This window comes from Aptenodytes patagonicus, chromosome 3 (assembly GCF_965638725.1).
Source record: "Aptenodytes patagonicus chromosome 3, bAptPat1.pri.cur, whole genome shotgun sequence".
NCBI lineage: Eukaryota > Metazoa > Chordata > Aves > Sphenisciformes > Spheniscidae > Aptenodytes > Aptenodytes patagonicus.
This window is the reverse complement of record NC_134951.1, coordinates 120,637,261-120,656,415: the sequence shown is the minus strand read 5'-3', so window position 1 is coordinate 120,656,415 and position 19,155 is coordinate 120,637,261. Positions and strand designations below refer to the sequence as shown.

The window sequence follows — 19,155 nt, the reverse complement described above, 5'->3', positions numbered from 1 at the left end:
AAGGAGAGGCACCCTTAGTGCAAGAGGATCTGGCTAGACCGTCAGGTGGCAGAGGATGAGATTAGAGAACACTTAAGCAAAGTGGAGATGCACAAGGCCCTGACGGGCCCCGCCGGGGTGCACCCTCAAGTGCTGAGGGAGCTGGCAGATGGCCTTGTGCGGCCGCTCCAAAAGGGAGATGTGCCTGAAGACTGGAAGAAAGCAAACGGCACGTGGGCTGATGAGCAGTGCAGCGGATGGACAACTGGCTGAGCGGCCGGGCCCAGAGGGTGGTGACCAGTGGCACCAAGGCTAGTTGGAGGCCAGGAACCAGCGGTGAAGCCCAAGGCAAGGGGCACTGCCAGCAGGCGGAGGGAGGTGGTCCTTCCCCTCTGCTGTGTCCTGCTCTGGGCTCCCCAGTGCAAGGCAGACATGGCCATAGTGGAGAGAACCCCCACCCCAGGGCCCTCCCAGGGCCCCCCCCAGTTTCCGTTGGGGTCGGAATGTTGGTCAGTTGGAGCCAACAGCCACCAGAGACAGCAGGACGGAGCTGTGCTGGCACGGAGCAGCGCTGGGAGGAGGCAGGGTCTGGCCAAGCAGTGCTGCCCCAGCACCGGCACCGGCATCCCGCTTCCCATCCTCGCTGTCGCCGGCTGAGCCGCGTCCTTGGTGCACGGCGACGGTCCTCCAGTCCCGGGCGGGATGGGCCAGGCCAACTGCTGCTGCGGCTCCAGGTGGGCTCTCCCTGGGGGTCGGGGACACGCGGGCACGGCCGGGCCCCGCACCAGCAGCCCTTCTCATGCCTGCCGCTCTCTGCTCTGCAGGGAGGCTCTCACCGACACCGAGCCGGTGCTGAGCGCGGACGTGCGGCTGAGCCGGGGCCGCAAGAGGAGCGAGAGGCGCCTTCTCCTCCTCCAGGAGGAACTGGTGGTCGCCAAGTTGCAGTAAGACCCTCAGAGCCCAGCTGCCTTTCCCCCATCCCTGGCCCTGGGACCAGGGCAGGGACACCCTGGCACCAGCCCCAGGCCCCGGGACCTTGGTGCTGCATGCACCAAGGTCCGTCCCAAGGGCAGGTGTGGGACAGGGCTCTGCCCGGGGGGACCCCAAGGAGGCCACCTCCAGCTCACTGCCTGCCTCTCCTCTCTGCAGACGTGGCGGCACCACCGTGCGCCCACAGCTGCGCCTGGCCCTGGACCAGCTGTGGGTGGTGAGCGGCGGGAAGGAGGCGGCGGGGCAGGAAGAAGAAGAGGAGGAGGAAGGCAGCGGCGAGGACAGGACCTCCATCATCCTCATCTGGCCCACCGGCTCCTGCGTTGCCACTTTTGGGTGAGTCCTGCCCCACGGGGATTTGTCCTGCCCCGTGTCCTTCCCCACGGGGCAGGGCTGTGCAGGCGCCCGCCTCTGCCCACGGGCTGGGGGGCAGCGGGGGCTGACGCGGTTTCTCCTCTCTTTCTGCAGCTCCCGGGCGCGGAAGGAGCTGTGGGTGGGCACGCTGCTGGGGTAAGCCGGGGCGATGCTCCAGGTGCAGCCGGATGGGGGACACAGCTCCCCAGCTGGGGAGAGGTGCCCCCGCGGCTGCGGGCAGCTCTCGGGCAGAGCTGCCTGACAAGAGAGAAGAGGCGGCTTGGGGCTCACCCAGCTCTCTCCCTGTCCCTGCCCGGCGCACAGGACACCAGAAGGAGCCAAGAGAGCCCGAGTGAGCCGTCTCCCATCGCTCAAACTCCTGCAGAAGGAGCTGAGCCGCCGCCGTGCCGTGAGTGTCTCTCTGGTCTGGGCTCTGTCCCCCAGCACTGGTCCTCCAGCTGAGCAGCAGAGGCATCGCTGCTCACCTTCTTCCACTCCTTCTCTCTTGCCCAGTGGAGGACGTTCAGCGCCAGGAGCCTGGAGAGGCTGATGGAGGGCCAGGCAGAGGTGAGAATGGCTGCCTTCCACCCGCCTCGGGCTGTGCCGGGGTGCCGGGGATGTGCGGCGAGTGGGGTGAGCTTGTGTGGGAGGGAGGGAGGGAGGGAAGGTCCCACGTTGCCACGCGGGGAGCGGAGAGGGTTGGGGAGCCACCAGGAACGCCGGCACGTCCTCGCTGGCGGCTCTGGGAGGAAACCTGGCGCGCGGGGCAGAGAGCCCGGGAGGGCAGAGGGTCCCAGCTCTGTCGCGCTCAGGCTGCTGGTGCCGGGTGGCAGCTCGCCGGTGTCCCTTTCTGCTGCGGGGCAGCTCTCTAAGCGCAGCCTGGTTCTTGCAGGCTGATCCCAAGCAAGGGCCTCCGACGGTCCCGTCTGACAACAGAGGGGGACTTTGCCGCTCACCAGGTGAGTTTTGGAAAGAAAGGCAACCTCCTGGAACCGGCTGCGCTGTGCTCACTTGTCCCTTGAGTGTCGCCATGCAGGTTGGGCAGCCCAAGGGAGGACGTCACCTGGAGGAGCAAGGACACCCGCTGGGCAGCGGCCGCTGGACGTGGTTCTGCGGGGACACGGAGCCTCTGCTGCTGCCCACAGCTTGGAGGAGGGCAGGGCGAGGGCTGGGCCAGGCTGTCCCGGTGGCACGCCGGCTCTCAGGAGCCTCCGTGCCGGAGCTGCTGAGCCGCAGCCGTGGTTCCAGCTGCTGGCTCCCTGCCCGTCCTGCTGCACCGCTCAGCACCGCGCTGCAGGCAGGGCAGGGCAGGGCAGGGCAGGCTCCGGGAGCGCTGGCCCGGCGGTCCCCATTGACGGGCTCTTGCTCTCTTTTCCTTTGCAGCAGGAGGGAGCAGCGGGAGGAGGAGGAGGGGGCTGCCCTGGCCCTTTGCTCTGCGGCGGACCCCGGCCGCTGCCCAGGCGCCAGGGCAGGCGGGCTCCGGCTGCAGCAGGGCGCTCTTCGGCCAGCCCCTGGCAGCCCTCTGCGGGGAGGACGGCACGCTGCCCCAGCCCATCCAGGTAAGCCGCCCGGGACAGGGGTCCCCAGCCCTCCCTCCGGCTGCTCCGGAGAGGCGGTGGGTGTCCCCAGGAGCTCCGGGGACGGGGCTCTTCACCCCCAGCAAGGAGCCACGTTTGGGGCAGAGCTCTGGCCACCGCTGTTGGAAGGCAGCTCCTCAGGCAAGCAACTGGCCTCCTGCCTCTCCCGCAGGAGCTGCTGGCTGTCCTGCAGCAGCAAGGGCCGTCGACAGAAGGGATATTCCGCAGAGCTGCCAGCGGGACAGCGCTTCGGGAGCTGCGGGAGGCCCTGGACCGCGGCGCAGACGTCGACCTGGGAAGCCAGCCCGCGCTGCTGCTGGCCGTCATCTTGAAGGTGAGCGCTTCTGACCTGCAGCTGGAGGAGCTCCTGGCTGGCCTGGAGTGTTCAAAGGCTCAGCTGGAGCCCTTGGCCTTGCAGGACTTCCTCCGAAGCATCCCCTCCAAGCTCCTCGTGAACGACCTCTACGAGGACTGGATGGCAGCGATGCAGAAGACCAGCAAGGAGGAGAAGATCTCAGAGCTGAAAGCGTAAGCGCGGGCAGCAGCCTGCCTGTTGAGCAGGAGCCCTGACCGCTGGCTGAGGGCACCTGGAAAGCTGCGCAAGACAGCCGCTGGCTCCCACCGGCCCTGGGCAAGCCTGGGGGACGGCTGTGGGCAACATCTGCTTTATGAACCTTGTGCTCCTGTTCCCTCAGGGTGGCCGAGAAGTTGCCTGCAGCCAACCTCCTCCTCCTGAAGCGGCTGCTGTCCCTCCTCCAGCACATCGGCCACAACGCGTCCGCCAGCAGGATGAGCTGCAGCAACCTGGCCATCTGCGTGGGGCCCAACCTGCTGAGCCCAGCCGACGAGGACCTGCTCCCGCTGGAGGCCATGCTGGAGGTGGCTGAGAAGGTACGCTGTACTGAGCAGCCGGCTGCAGCCTTCCCGGCCCGTCAGAGCTTGGCTGCTCAGGGGTCTCTGGATGCCTCCTCCCTTGAGCAAATGCTGCTGGGGTGGCTGCCTGGAAGAGCAGCCCCACAGCCACAGCCTTCTGCGCAGAGGCAAGGCTCAGGAGTGGGAAAGGCTGCTCGGTCCGTTTTCAGGCAGCTGGGTTGAGACCAAGGGTTTGATGTGTGCAGGTGAAGGTGCTGGTGGAGTTTCTGGTGGAGAACTGCAGGGACGTCTTTGGGGAGGAGACAACTGACCTTTCCTGCCCACCAGCCGAGGAGTCGCCAGCCCCCACGGAGAGATCCAGCGGTAAGAGGAGGGACCGAGGGTTGTGACAGGCTGGGGCTTGCGACGCCAGAAACCTCAGCGTGGTTTCTGGCGGGGCTGGGCATCGAGTGCTGTCCTCTCAGCCCCGCTTGTCCCGTCGCCTCTGTTTGGCCACTGCCTCTCGGGGCATGAACGGTTTGCTCTGCAAGATGAGCTGAAGCCTGCAGACAGGGCATCAGAGGGCTGAACACAGAAGTGGTGTAGGGCTCCGGGTGGGTTTTGCTTGAGCTGTTTTTTACTTCCACAAAGTCACTTTGCTGCACACGCTTTTTCTTTCTAGATCTGCGTTTGGAAGAGCCAAGTGTCCCCGCAGCCACAGCAGACAGCGAGCGTGAGGCAGAAGCCTTGCCGCATGCACCCCCCTCTCTGCTCGCTGTCCTCAAAGAAGCTGGGGGAGAGACGGTGGTGGGGTCTGAAACGGGAGAGGTATGTCAGCTCCCCAGACACTGGGACAGCGTGTCTGGTGTAGGAGGGGCGTTTCTGATGAGGCCAAGTCGCTGCTCTGCCTCTGCCTGGCAGCAGAGCTGCTGCCTGTTTGGGTTATTCCTCCACCCCCCGGGACGATACAGAGTACGGAAAACCGGCAAGGTTGTTTCTCCAATGCACTGGGCACGTGCTTCATCAAACAAAACGCCCACAAAATACCTGCAGAAAGACAGAGGGGAGTAGCTGTCAGCTTCAAAGGGGTCTTGCTCAGGTCCTACTTCGTCAGAGCTTCGTGGGGTCTATTTTGCGGGGGGCGGGGGGACGGTGCGAAACGTGGCCGATGCAAGCCAGCCAAAGGGATCTCCTCTGGAGAGCTAAGGTGGCAATTTGGCAAACAGTCGCCTACCGCTCCCGGTCGTCTCTTGCCACCTGCCAACTCCAACGTTTCTGTTGTAGGCACCCGTTGCTATGCCTCCAAGCGCCCCCCAGAGCGCGGCAGACTCCCTGGGGCGCCCAGAAGAACTGGCGAGCCTTTCAGAGGAGAGAAGGTAAAATGAGCCCGCTTTGGTTAAAATCGGAACTGACTCCAGTGGATCGTGGCTTTCCCTAACTAATACCCCTGTGGGATGGACAGGTTTGCAGGCTCTCCCCAGCACGAGGAAAACAGAAGCAACCGCAAGAGAAAAGAGGCCTGGGGAGAGGAGAGTGAAAGCCGCGAGGAAAAGAAGAGGAGGAAGAGAGAAAAAGTTCTGGGGGACGGACCAACGAAAAGACGCAGGAAGGCGCAGGAGGTCAGGAAGCCCAGGTGTGTGCCAGGCTCTGCTGCCCACCTTTCTCCCTCTCAACACTGCTGCTGCTGCTCTAAGTCAGTCCAACTCGCTGGCAAGGGGCGGCGAGGGATGGTGCTGCGCAGGGTTTGGAAAGAACTCCATGGCAGCTCCCCATGGAGCCCTGCTGCGTGGCACAGGGGCACTGTGCGTCTCTGCACGCGCGCAGGTCTCTAAGGGCATCAGCCATGGGGATAAGGCGCCAGAGCCATCCCGTAGCCAATGCCAGCACCAGGTCTCTCCTCTGGGCCATGAGCAATTCCTCGTAACCTGTGTTCCCCAAAGAGAGGGGAACAAAAGGCCTGCCTCTTCCTGCCTTTATGGATTTATCAGAGCTTTCTGACTCTGTCGTTGCAGGTGCCGATTCATGTTCGCCGGCTGAACCGCTGCGACTCCTGGGCCCCCACAGTTGAAGTCCACAATAAAATGCTCTTTTCTCTCTCCTGACTGTGTCTGCCACAGGATATTCTGGAGTGGGGAGCTGTTGTTTTGTGATGACTCCTCGGGGAGGAGTTGGGGATCGTCCCTTGTCCCCGCATCCTTTCCAGCGGGCATCAGGGCTGAGCTGAGGGCCTTTAGGAGTGAAACCAGAGCAGAGAGTCACGCAGGAGGGTGGAGGCTGGAAGGGACCTGTGGAGGTCATCTGGCCCAACATCTGCTCAAGCAGGCTCACCTAGAGCAGGTTGCCCAGGACCACGTCCTGGTGAGTTTTGGGTACCTCCTAGGAGCAGCGCCATGAGGTCAGAGCGAGGGCGAGACGTGGGCAGGGCACGGTGGCCAGGAAGGGCTAAAGGTCCTTATGCAGCCACCGTCACCTGCAGCTTGCTGTCCCCTGCAGCCATCCTCCTTGCACACTGATTGTCGGGCACTTTCCTCAGAGCCCCCTAACTCACGGCAATGGTAGAGCTCAACTTCCACGCTGGGCGGTAGAAATGCCTCAGCTCACCCACAAAGCTTTTGAAGCGGCTCCACCAGCAGCCGGACTGCTGAGGCTTTTGTGCATCCCGGCGTGACAGAGGGCACGCCCGCACCGTGACGGGGGAGGAAGGGTGAGCACTCTCACCGTCGGTAGGTAACTATTTTGCTCACAGGCTGCTGTGGTTTAACCCTGGCCGGCAGCTCAGCACCACGCAGCCGCTCGCTCGCTCGCTCGCTCGCTCGCTCCTCCGCAGTGGGATGCAGGGGGAGAATCGGAAGGGTAAAAGGGAGGAAAGTCGTGGGTTCAGGTAAAGAGAGTTTTAGAATTTAAAAAGAAATGTTAAGAAAAAGAAAACCAACAAACGAGAGAGAGAGAGAGGAAAATGAAGCCCAAGAACAACAAGTGATGCACAAGAAAGCAACGGCTCACCACCAACCGACCGATGCCCAGCCAGTCCCCGAGCAAGGGCAGCCCCCGCCAACCTCCACCCCCAGTTTTATTGCTGAGCACGGCGTCGTATGCTGTGGGATTTCCCTTTGGTCAGCTGGGGGTCAGATGTCCCCGCTGTGTCCCCTCCCAGCGTCTTGGGCACCCCCAGCCTGCTCGCTGGCGGGGCAGTCTGAGGAGCAGAAAAGCCCCTGGCGCTGTGCAAGCACTGCTCGGCAGAAACTAACGCATCCCTGGGTTATCAAGGCTCTTTTCAGCACCGATGCAAAACATAGCCCCCCCATACAAGCTGCTCTGAAGAGATGTAATGATGAAGCTCATCATAGGGTCACATTTTGGGACTTACGCTGCTCCCTCTCAAAACTCTCCTGGCCTTCACTAGGCTACGGCAGCCCTTCAGGCTGGTCTAGGTTCTGCCAACCCTCCTGCGGCATGACGGTCCTAGCAAGACCAGCCTGCAGACATCCCAGGCCCCGGAGGCCTGGGGGAAAGGCTGGAGCAAAGGAGAGGCACCCTTAGTGCAAGAGGATCTGGCTAGACCGTCAGGTGGCAGAGGATGAGATTAGAGAACACTTAAGCAAAGTGGAGATGCACAAGGCCCTGACGGGCCCCGCCGGGGTGCACCCTCAAGTGCTGAGGGAGCTGGCAGATGGCCTTGTGCGGCCGCTCCAAAAGGGAGATGTGCCTGAAGACTGGAAGAAAGCAAACGGCACGTGGGCTGATGAGCAGTGCAGCGGATGGACAACTGGCTGAGCGGCCGGGCCCAGAGGGTGGTGACCAGTGGCACCAAGGCTAGTTGGAGGCCAGGAACCAGCGGTGAAGCCCAAGGCAAGGGGCACTGCCAGCAGGCGGAGGGAGGTGGTCCTTCCCCTCTGCTGTGTCCTGCTCTGGGCTCCCCAGTGCAAGGCAGACATGGCCATAGTGGAGAGAACCCCCACCCCAGGGCCCTCCCAGGGCCCCCCCCAGTTTCCGTTGGGGTCGGAATGTTGGTCAGTTGGAGCCAACAGCCACCAGAGACAGCAGGACGGAGCTGTGCTGGCACGGAGCAGCGCTGGGAGGAGGCAGGGTCTGGCCAAGCAGTGCTGCCCCAGCACCGGCACCGGCATCCCGCTTCCCATCCTCGCTGTCGCCGGCTGAGCCGCGTCCTTGGTGCACGGCGACGGTCCTCCAGTCCCGGGCGGGATGGGCCAGGCCAACTGCTGCTGCGGCTCCAGGTGGGCTCTCCCTGGGGGTCGGGGACACGCGGGCACGGCCGGGCCCCGCACCAGCAGCCCTTCTCATGCCTGCCGCTCTCTGCTCTGCAGGGAGGCTCTCACCGACACCGAGCCGGTGCTGAGCGCGGACGTGCGGCTGAGCCGGGGCCGCAAGAGGAGCGAGAGGCGCCTTCTCCTCCTCCAGGAGGAACTGGTGGTCGCCAAGTTGCAGTAAGACCCTCAGAGCCCAGCTGCCTTTCCCCCATCCCTGGCCCTGGGACCAGGGCAGGGACACCCTGGCACCAGCCCCAGGCCCCGGGACCTTGGTGCTGCATGCACCAAGGTCCGTCCCAAGGGCAGGTGTGGGACAGGGCTCTGCCCGGGGGGACCCCAAGGAGGCCACCTCCAGCTCACTGCCTGCCTCTCCTCTCTGCAGACATGGCGGCACCACCGTGCGCCCACAGCTGCGCCTGGCCCTGGACCAGCTGTGGGTGGTGAGCGGCGGGAAGGAGGCGGCGGGGCAGGAAGAAGAAGAGGAGGAGGAAGGCAGCGGCGAGGACAGGACCTCCATCATCCTCATCTGGCCCACCGGCTCCTGCGTTGCCACTTTTGGGTGAGTCCTGCCCCACGGGGATTTGTCCTGCCCCGTGTCCTTCCCCACGGGGCAGGGCTGTGCAGGCGCCCGCCTCTGCCCACGGGCTGGGGGGCAGCGGGGGCTGACGCGGTTTCTCCTCTCTTTCTGCAGCTCCCGGGCGCGGAAGGAGCTGTGGGTGGGCACGCTGCTGGGGTAAGCCGGGGCGATGCTCCAGGTGCAGCCGGATGGGGGAACACAGCTCCCCAGCTGGGGAGAGGTGCCCCCGCGGCTGCGGGCAGCTCTCGGGCAGAGCTGCCTGACAAGAGAGAAGAGGCGGCTTGGGGCTCACCCAGCTCTCTCCCTGTCCCTGCCCGGCGCACAGGACACCAGAAGGAGCCAAGAGAGCCCGAGTGAGCCGTCTCCCATCGCTCAAACTCCTGCAGAAGGAGCTGAGCCGCCGCCGTGCCGTGAGTGTCTCTCTGGTCTGGGCTCTGTCCCCCAGCACTGGTCCTCCAGCTGAGCAGCAGAGGCATCGCTGCTCACCTTCTTCCACTCCTTCTCTCTTGCCCAGTGGAGGACGTTCAGCGCCAGGAGCCTGGAGAGGCTGATGGAGGGCCAGGCAGAGGTGAGAATGGCTGCCTTCCACCCGCCTCGGGCTGTGCCGGGGTGCCGGGGATGTGCGGCAAGTGGGGTGAGCTTGTGTGGGAGGGAGGGAGGGAGGGAAGGTCCCACGTTGCCACGCGGGGAGCGGAGAGGGTTGGGGAGCCACCAGGAACGCCGGCACGTCCTCGCTGGCGGCTCTGGGAGGAAACCTGGCGCGCGGGGCAGAGAGCCCGGGAGGGCAGAGGGTCCCAGCTCTGTCGTGCTCAGGCTGCTGGTGCCGGGTGGCAGCTCGCCGGTGTCCCTTTCTGCTGCGGGGCAGCTCTCTAAGCGCAGCCTGGTTCTTGCAGGCTGATCCCAAGCAAGGGCCTCTGACGGTCCCGTCTGACAACAGAGGGGGACTTTGCCGCTCACCAGGTGAGTTTTGGAAAGAAAGGCAACCTCCTGCAACCGGCTGCGCTGTGCTCACTTGTCCCTTGAGTGTCGCCATGCAGGTTGGGCAGCCCAAGGGAGGACGTCACCTGGAGGAGCAAGGACACCCGCTGGGCAGCGGCCGCTGGACGTGGTTCTGCGGGGACACGGAGCCTCTGCTGCTGCCCACAGCTTGGAGGAGGGCAGGGCGAGGGCTGGGCCAGGCTGTCCCGGTGGCACGCCGGCTCTCAGGAGCCTCCGTGCCGGAGCTGCTGAGCCGCAGCCGTGGTTCCAGCTGCTGGCTCCCTGCCCGTCCCGCTGCACCGCTCAGCACCGCGCTGCAGGCAGGGCAGGCCAGGGCAGGGCAGGCTCCGGGAGCGCTGGCCTGGCGGTCCCCATTGACGGGCTCTTGCTCTCTTTTCCTTTGCAGCAGGAGGGAGCAGCGGGAGGAGGAGGAGGGGGCTGCCCTGGCCCTTTGCTCTGCGGCGGACCCCGGCCGCTGCCCAGGCGCCAGGGCAGGCGGGCTCCGGCTGCAGCAGGGCGCTCTTCGGCCAGCCCCTGGCAGCCCTCTGCGGGGAGGACGGCACGCTGCCCCAGCCCATCCAGGTAAGCCGCCCGGGACAGGGGTCCCCAGCCCTCCCTCCGGCTGCTCCGGAGAGGCGGTGGGTGTCCCCAGGAGCTCCGGGGATGGGGCTCTTCACCCCCAGCAAGGAGCCACGTTTGGGGCAGAGCTCTGGCCACCGCTGTTGGAAGGCAGCTCCTCAGGCAAGCAACTGGCCTCCTGCCTCTCCCGCAGGAGCTGCTGGCTGTCCTGCAGCAGCAAGGGCCGTCGACAGAAGGGATATTCCGCAGAGCTGCCAGCGGGACAGCGCTTCGGGAGCTGCGGGAGGCCCTGGACCGCGGCGCAGACGTCGACCTGGGAAGCCAGCCCGCGCTGCTGCTGGCCGTCATCTTGAAGGTGAGCGCTTCTGACCTGCAGCTGGAGGAGCTCCTGGCTGGCCTGGAGTGTTCAAAGGCTCAGCTGGAGCCCTTGGCCTTGCAGGACTTCCTCCGAAGCATCCCCTCCAAGCTCCTCGTGAACGACCTCTACGAGGACTGGATGGCAGCGATGCAGAAGACCAGCAAGGAGGAGAAGATCTCAGAGCTGAAAGCGTAAGCGCGGGCAGCAGCCTGCCTGTTGAGCAGGAGCCCTGACCGCTGGCTGAGGGCACCTGGAAAGCTGCGCAAGACAGCCGCTGGCTCCCACCGGCCCTGGGCAAGCCTGGGGGACGGCTGTGGGCAACATCTGCTTTATGAACCTTGTGCTCCTGTTCCCTCAGGGTGGCCGAGAAGTTGCCTGCAGCCAACCTCCTCCTCCTGAAGCGGCTGCTGTCCCTCCTCCAGCACATCGGCCACAACGCGTCCGCCAGCAGGATGAGCTGCAGCAACCTGGCCATCTGCGTGGGGCCCAACCTGCTGAGCCCAGCCGACGAGGACCTGCTCCCGCTGGAGGCCATGCTGGAGGTGGCTGAGAAGGTACGCTGTACTGAGCAGCCGGCTGCAGCCTTCCCGGCCCGTCAGAGCTTGGCTGCTCAGGGGTCTCTGGATGCCTCCTCCCTTGAGCAAATGCTGCTGGGGTGGCTGCCTGGAAGAGCAGCCCCACAGCCACAGCCTTCTGCGCAGAGGCAAGGCTCAGGAGTGGGAAAGGCTGCTCGGTCCGTTTTCAGGCAGCTGGGTTGAGACCAAGGGTTTGATGTGTGCAGGTGAAGGTGCTGGTGGAGTTTCTGGTGGAGAACTGCAGGGACGTCTTTGGGGAGGAGACAACTGACCTTTCCTGCCCACCAGCCGAGGAGTCGCCAGCCCCCACGGAGAGATCCAGCGGTAAGAGGAGGGACCGAGGGTTGTGACAGGCTGGGGCTTGCGACGCCAGAAACCTCAGCGTGGTTTCTGGCGGGGCTGGGCATCGAGTGCTGTCCTCTCAGCCCCGCTTGTCCCGTCGCCTCTGTTTGGCCACTGCCTCTCGGGGCATGAACGGTTTGCTCTGCAAGATGAGCTGAAGCCTGCAGACAGGGCATCAGAGGGCTGAACACAGAAGTGGTGTAGGGCTCCGGGTGGGTTTTGCTTGAGCTGTTTTTTACTTCCACAAAGTCACTTTGCTGCACACGCTTTTTCTTTCTAGATCTGCGTTTGGAAGAGCCAAGTGTCCCCGCAGCCACAGCAGACAGCGAGCGTGAGGCAGAAGCCTTGCCGCATGCACCCCCCTCTCTGCTCGCTGTCCTCAAAGAAGCTGGGGGAGAGACGGTGGTGGGGTCTGAAACGGGAGAGGTATGTCAGCTCCCCAGACACTGGGACAGCGTGTCTGGTGTAGGAGGGGCGTTTCTGATGAGGCCAAGTCGCTGCTCTGCCTCTGCCTGGCAGCAGAGCTGCTGCCTGTTTGGGTTATTCCTCCACCCCCCGGGACGATACAGAGTACGGAAAACCGGCAAGGTTGTTTCTCCAATGCACTGGGCACGTGCTTCATCAAACAAAACGCCCACAAAATACCTGCAGAAAGACAGAGGGGAGTAGCTGTCAGCTTCAAAGGGGTCTTGCTCAGGTCCTACTTCGTCAGAGCTTCGTGGGGTCTATTTTGCGGGGGGCGGGGGGACGGTGCGAAACGTGGCCGATGCAAGCCAGCCAAAGGGATCTCCTCTGGAGAGCTAAGGTGGCAATTTGGCAAACAGTCGCCTACCGCTCCCGGTCGTCTCTTGCCACCTGCCAACTCCAACGTTTCTGTTGTAGGCACCCGTTGCTATGCCTCCAAGCGCCCCCCAGAGCGCGGCAGACTCCCTGGGGCGCCCAGAAGAACTGGCGAGCCTTTCAGAGGAGAGAAGGTAAAATGAGCCCGCTTTGGTTAAAATCGGAACTGACTCCAGTGGATCGTGGCTTTCCCTAACTAATACCCCTGTGGGATGGACAGGTTTGCAGGCTCTCCCCAGCACGAGGAAAACAGAAGCAACCGCAAGAGAAAAGAGGCCTGGGGAGAGGAGAGTGAAAGCCGCGAGGAAAAGAAGAGGAGGAAGAGAGAAAAAGTTCTGGGGGACGGACCAACGAAAAGACGCAGGAAGGCGCAGGAGGTCAGGAAGCCCAGGTGTGTGCCAGGCTCTGCTGCCCACCTTTCTCCCTCTCAACACTGCTGCTGCTGCTCTAAGTCAGTCCAACTCGCTGGCAAGGGGCGGCGAGGGATGGTGCTGCGCAGGGTTTGGAAAGAACTCCATGGCAGCTCCCCATGGAGCCCTGCTGCGTGGCACAGGGGCACTGTGCGTCTCTGCACGCGCGCAGGTCTCTAAGGGCATCAGCCATGGGGATAAGGCGCCAGAGCCATCCCGTAGCCAATGCCAGCACCAGGTCTCTCCTCTGGGCCATGAGCAATTCCTCGTAACCTGTGTTCCCCAAAGAGAGGGGAACAAAAGGCCTGCCTCTTCCTGCCTTTATGGATTTATCAGAGCTTTCTGACTCTGTCGTTGCAGGTGCCGATTCATGTTCGCCGGCTGAACCGCTGCGACTCCTGGGCCCCCACAGTTGAAGTCCACAATAAAATGCTCTTTTCTCTCTCCTGACTGTGTCTGCCACAGGATATTCTGGAGTGGGGAGCTGTTGTTTTGTGATGACTCCTCGGGGAGGAGTTGGGGATCGTCCCTTGTCCCCGCATCCTTTCCAGCGGGCATCAGGGCTGAGTTGAGGGCCTTTAGGAGTGAAACCAGAGCAGAGAGTCACGCAGGAGGGTGGAGGCTGGAAGGGACCTGTGGAGGTCATCTGGCCCAACATCTGCTCAAGCAGGCTCACCTAGAGCAGGTTGCCCAGGACCACGTCCTGGTGAGTTTTGGGTACCTCCTAGGAGCAGCGCCATGAGGTCAGAGCGAGGGCGAGACGTGGGCAGGGCACGGTGGCCAGGAAGGGCTAAAGGTCCTTATGCAGCCACCGTCACCTGCAGCTTGCTGTCCCCTGCAGCCATCCTCCTTGCACACTGATTGTCGGGCACTTTCCTCAGAGCCCCCTAACTCACGGCAATGGTAGAGCTCAACTTCCACGCTGGGCGGTAGAAATGCCTCAGCTCACCCACAAAGCTTTTGAAGCGGCTCCACCAGCAGCCGGACTGCTGAGGCTTTTGTGCATCCCGGCGTGACAGAGGGCACGCCCGCACCGTGACGGGGGAGGAAGGGTGAGCAGTCTCTGTGGGCTGAGGAACTGTTTTGTTCGTAACGGATAAAGTTACAAGTTATGAGTTAGAGCTTTCCAGTTATGCATTAAAGAACTTGTGATTTTGAAAGCTCATTAGGTGCTGAATGAGTGTATTCACGTGTTAGACCAGTCTGTAGAAAGGGGATTGAGCTCTTGTTTGCTGTGTTTGTTTTTTTGTTAGGACATTAGGAATAATGAGCTTATAAAGTATACTTGAATTTATATAGTTCGTTGTCTTGTAAATGTGAGATGTCCAAACAGACCATGACAGTGCTCTGTCCAGAATGGTCTTCCTGTTGGTTTGCATGGTCTGCAGGACAGGGTGGAATCTTTTTACTATTTTGAGAAGCTCCACAGAAAATATTGTTCATCTGTAAGTTAAAAGACCCACCTTAATATTTCCCTTTTCACAGTGCTTTCTGCAAATGAAACCTGGAACATGGTAATCACATCTTTACATTTTAATTGCCAGACCCAGCAGTTAAAATTATATGCAGAACAAATTCTGCACTCAGTCATACTTGGGCAATGCAGTGCCTCTGTGGATTTGCTGGACATCACTGGTTGGTCCAAAGTGGTGTTGTGATTTTGGTGTAGTAGGAGCTGAGTCAGCATCTGAACGAGTCCCAGACATTTACAGGTATAGCATAAGACTGACACCTGCCCTTCATCCTCCAACCATGCCTTCAGAAGACCCCGGTTCAATCAGCACATCTGCCCAGGCAGGGAATGAGGCCATTCCTGAGAAGAAATGGTCAGATAGAAACTGCTTTGGGTGGCTGATCAATCCACACTGCCTGTGCACATTGGTTTCAGGCGCTGTATTCTCTCTCAGGACTTGTTGCAGTCTAAATTCATCTTCCCGCCTGGATCATAGGAGGTATCCTCCATTAGTGACACTTTGCTCTGACAGGCATCCTGCTGTGCATTGCAACAGTTCAGAGCTAAATAATTTAATTTGGAAGCACGTTTTGTACACGACTTAGAAATTGGAAAAGAACAGGAATATTGCAACAGTGAACTGTGGGGTGGACAAATATGTTCTGCCCTATAGTTTCTAAACATTGTACTTTGCCATCCATTGTTTCAAAATTGCTTTCTCTCCCATAATTATCTTCAAAAGAGAAGGCTGATCCAAAGTGTTTGGTTTTTTTTTCAGGGTGGTTCATTGATTTCCATTTTTAATAATAAAGGTGAATAAACAAAAGAAAAAAACCACGATGGTGTATTACCTTTCATTTAAAATAGAGAGAACACATATATGTGCCGCAGCACACTTTATCTGTGGACATCAAAGTGTCTCACAGAGGTCATAATCCTCATTTCAAAGATGAGGAAACAGAGGTGCTGAGAGGGAAAGTGACTGGCTTAGCAGGTCAGTGGTAAAGCGGGGCAAGACTTTCCTGAGCCTGTACTGCAGGCGGAGATGAAGGAGCAGAGGAGAACAAACACGTCCTCACCTAATCAGGACAGTCCAGGTCCCAAGCCCAATGAGGGCACAGCGACACTGCAGGGAGAGCAGCAAATAATGCCACAAGCCGTGGAGCCAGCGAAGCCTGGTTCCCTCCTGGTTTGTGTCTAAAGGGTAGTCAAGGGTTGTCCGATGTTGGCCTTTGATGGTGCAATCACAGGGTGCCACTGTGGCCTTTCCCTCACGAAGGGCACTGGTGGAGTCTGGCTCCTCAGCTTTGTTGTCTGTTTTCCCAAAACTTTTGGGTACTTGAGAATTTTTGAGCCTTTCTGTCAGGTGTGATCATTGTGAGCCTGTGGCATCACAAAGAACACGTCCTTGCATGCACAGACACATGCATGCACACACAGACATCTCTGTCTTGGCATTGCAATATGGGGGGTACCTTATCCTATGGAACTGTGCGATCAGTCAACATTTTAATATTGTAGATCTGTGGCTTTGAACTTTTTTTCTCTATAACAGAGTTCTGAAAGTGGATAAAGGGTGGTACAGCAAGGATGTTCATGATGTTGATTCAGTAGCCACTATTGTTTAATCTTATGGGAACATGCTTCCCAAGGGGAGACACAAAATTGGACTTCCAGCTCTGTAGCTGCATCTTCTTTGAGCCCTGAGAGACTCATTACAAAGTGAGACTCATTCTGGTTATTCATTTGATGAATAACTTGAATGAGAAGACTTTTTTATGCCTGCAGCCATGCTGCCTTGGGTCATGGTCCTGTCATATCTTGTTAGCCAGAGAGGGAGAGGTTGAATGGGAATTTTGGTGTGAAATTCTGAAGTAGTGATATTCAAGCTTTCTTCATTTGTGAACTTTGAAAATACTTTGGGGGGCTATTCAGCCTCCTTGATGGTAAATTGAAACCTACGGATAAAAGGTTGATTTTCTTAGCTTTAATGGACCCATTAAAGGTAGGTCATGGATGCCACAGGTCTGCTGGCCAAGAGTTGAAAACAATTGTTCTAAAGAACGCCCCTGGTATTTCAGGAGTGCTTCTCATGGCTCAGGAGAGAGCATCTTTCCCTCAGGACTAGAAGACAGCCGCTTCATGAGTGTATAGTTTCATGGCATGATGTGGCCATGAGTTAATTGAAGATCTTAGAGTGTTTTTCATAAAGGGACTTACCTCTGAAAGGTAGACACAATTTGGGGGATTCTCCCTCTCTACTCATATTGTTGGAAGCAGCAAAATCAATGGGAGCCAGGATCCAAGATCCTGGCTCTGTCTGTAGGAGAGCATCCATGCTCTGGTTGTGCATGTGTGAAGACGTCTGTCTGGGCTTGCCCCTCACACCTGTATGTGTGCAGGGTGCTGTTGGACGTGCTGTCCTTGGGAGGTCAGCTTTTGGCTCAGGGAACAGACTGCCTACCTTTGTCTCAAGCTGTGCTACACAACTAGTAGTTACTATTCATGATAACCGCTTTGAAATGGCTTGCAGTGTAACCTTCTGATTAACAGTGCATCCCTGCCTGCTTTCTGCTTCTTCAGATGAGAGTTACAAAAGGTGGGTAGTAGAGGTAAGTTGTCTCGCTTTGACATTCACCCTTTTTGACCTTCAACTCTTTTTTTCTTGATGAAGTCCATGTTACCCATCAATTAAAAAGGCACAGCATTGTTCTTAGCCCACAGGAGGGTTGTGAGAGTTTTAATAATAAACTCTTCCAGATCATCAAATGAAATGTGCTATATAAATGCAGATTAATGTTACTAGAAAGCCTGCAGGTTCTTTGCCTTGTGTGTCTCTTCTGTGGTGTCTGCTAGCAGACCTGAATACATTTGCTGCTCAGATTACTAATCTCAGATGTAATATATCAACTGAACAGACTTTTGTTCTTTATATTTTAAATATTATAGTGCATTGTATCATGCAACCTATGATAATACGGTTTAGCATCTCTGTTATTAGAGTATCTCTTCATACTTCTGTTGTTACAGGTCCCAGAGGCATTGTTTATGAGCAGACCTCAAAGACGTAGTAGTACTTCAGTTTTCCAGATAGGAAAACCAAGGCCCATTTTCCAAGCAAAAACTCTGAGCCAGTGGTGTAGAAACTAGGTCTCCTACCTCTCATATGCTTTCTCTCCAAGCACTGAGAAACTGCTTTCAAAAGCACTGAAGCCTATAAATTACAGGACCTCAACACAGAGTTTGCAAGTGAAAGTAAGTTTGCTAAACAGAATTTTTTCTCCCTCCACATGCTGTGAGTGACATTTCCACTAGGAGCTGCCGCGGGTGGGATCCCCGTGTGTCTGGTTACTCTTGGCGAGATGATTTATCTGGAGGGGAAAGCCCTCACCCATTAGCAATGGCTCCTATTCTACTGGTTGGATATTGAATGTTTTATATCCCCAGGTGCTTCACTAATATTCTTCTCTTAATACCAAGCCTTTTCGCTGGTGACCATATGTTCCTCGGACTAGCAAGGCTTTACAGGCTGTTGTTCAAAAAGAGTTATTTGGAGAACATACACAAATGGTGGTGGAGAAAGGATACCTGAAGATCCCTCTTCTTCACACCTTACCAGGAGAATATCCTTATTACTGGGCTAAGTGGCCATGGTCCCTCCATCTTTTCTGTTTCATGAACCTAACATTCCTTGCTGCCCAGTGGTCTGACGTCAAGACAAGCCAAGAAATATTTCCCTCCCTCCAGCCAATGTGAGTGCTTTGAAAGGAGGTGCTGGCTTGATTTCTGTTAGACTGAAGATGGCATTTCTATGTCTGCCTTGCCTTTGGTGAGTGTCTGGTCTCCTTGGTTGATGCATTGAACCTTGGCATGGCAATGTGAGAGGTAAAGCAAGGAACAATCCTCTTTCATGCCCCTGTACCAGTGGGATTCAAAATCCACCTTAAGGAGGCAAGGGAACCATTTCCTTAGCTTTCCTTATTGGCCATTTTAGGTGTTAATTGCAATTACTCAGCAATTATGGCACCTCATATTGGAGGTGTAGGTGAGTAGCTGGGGTGTGGGCATTTCATTGCTGGAGCCAGGCACCTGGAAGGGAGGTGTGGGAGTTGTTGTCACCACACCTAAACCCTTTGTCAATCTGGGGCCAGAGCGCCCAAGGTAAGTAATTGTTATCGATGGAGGAGCTGCCTTGTTTGTCCACTGAATAAATAAAGCAGATGTTCCAGCTGTTCCTTCCTCCAAGTCTCTCCCAGCTCCTTCCAACTTCCCCACATCACTCCCTTTTCCTGATGTCCCCATCTTTTCTCTGTGGCTTCCTCCTGCAGTTTCAGGAGGCAGGCAACTCCCAGGGTGGTATGGTCTTCCCAACTGAAGAGGGCTTTCCAAGGGCAACCTGAATGTCCCAAATGGTTGCCTATACAACTGTCTTCTCAAAATCATGTGTCAAAAAGTGATGCTTTTGTCTTGTGTTGCAAGGATCATATTTAATTGTTAGTTAAATATCGAGGTCACCAGCCACCCCATTCCTAAAGAAGCATTATGCCTTTTAAACGAGCAGTGCTGGAGGGCAAGGGCATTTACTGACCAAACCATCTGCAGAAGAGTTGACCTTTCCATTTGCCCTTCAAAGCCAGGGTTGCCATATTTTCCCAGAACCTGTGACCTGAATAGCAAGTTAGTGTCCTGCTAGGGTGGCTGGTCCTGAGGTGCGCATGTTTCCTGCTACTCATTTCAGTAACTGCAATGATTTCAGCACCCTTATGAAAAACAATTCAGACAATCCATCAGGTCTTTCCAAAAGGAGAAATGCAGCATGATGGGACCCACCAAAACCAATTTTGAAAGTAGTACACTAGTTAAAAGGACAGACCCTGCAGACACTCTGGGTCTATATACAATAACGGCAGTGCTGTATGAAGCTTTTATTCCATCAGAGCAGCTCTATCACATTGATTTGTGCCAGAGAATAGCTGGGTAGCTTTTTTATGTGTAAATCCACTTCCTAACCTGGCAGGCTTTA

General features: G+C 58.1%; 2 protein-coding genes across 2 annotated transcripts; both read left to right on the top strand.

Moving 5' to 3' along the window:
• The first annotated feature begins 87 nt into the window (after positions 1-87).
• LOC143158887 (T-cell activation Rho GTPase-activating protein-like) lies at positions 88-5,854 on the top strand. The gene is made up of 13 exons (XM_076335341.1): positions 88-212; positions 1,648-1,732; positions 1,837-1,890; positions 2,216-2,282; positions 2,707-2,882; positions 3,073-3,234; positions 3,319-3,428; positions 3,596-3,791; positions 4,019-4,136; positions 4,435-4,580; positions 5,037-5,128; positions 5,215-5,385; positions 5,765-5,854. The coding sequence occupies exons 1-13, from the start codon at positions 88-90 to the stop codon at positions 5,787-5,789; spliced, it is 1,527 nt and encodes a 508-aa protein (XP_076191456.1). The 3' UTR covers positions 5,790-5,854.
• A 1,507-nt stretch (positions 5,855-7,361) lies between these two features.
• LOC143158886 (T-cell activation Rho GTPase-activating protein-like) lies at positions 7,362-13,129 on the top strand. The gene is made up of 10 exons (XM_076335340.1): positions 7,362-7,482; positions 9,982-10,157; positions 10,348-10,509; positions 10,594-10,703; positions 10,871-11,066; positions 11,294-11,411; positions 11,710-11,855; positions 12,312-12,403; positions 12,490-12,660; positions 13,040-13,129. Exons 1-10 carry the CDS (start codon positions 7,362-7,364, stop codon positions 13,062-13,064), a joined length of 1,317 nt encoding a protein of 438 aa, XP_076191455.1. The 3' UTR covers positions 13,065-13,129.
• Positions 13,130-19,155: the final 6,026 nt, after the last annotated feature.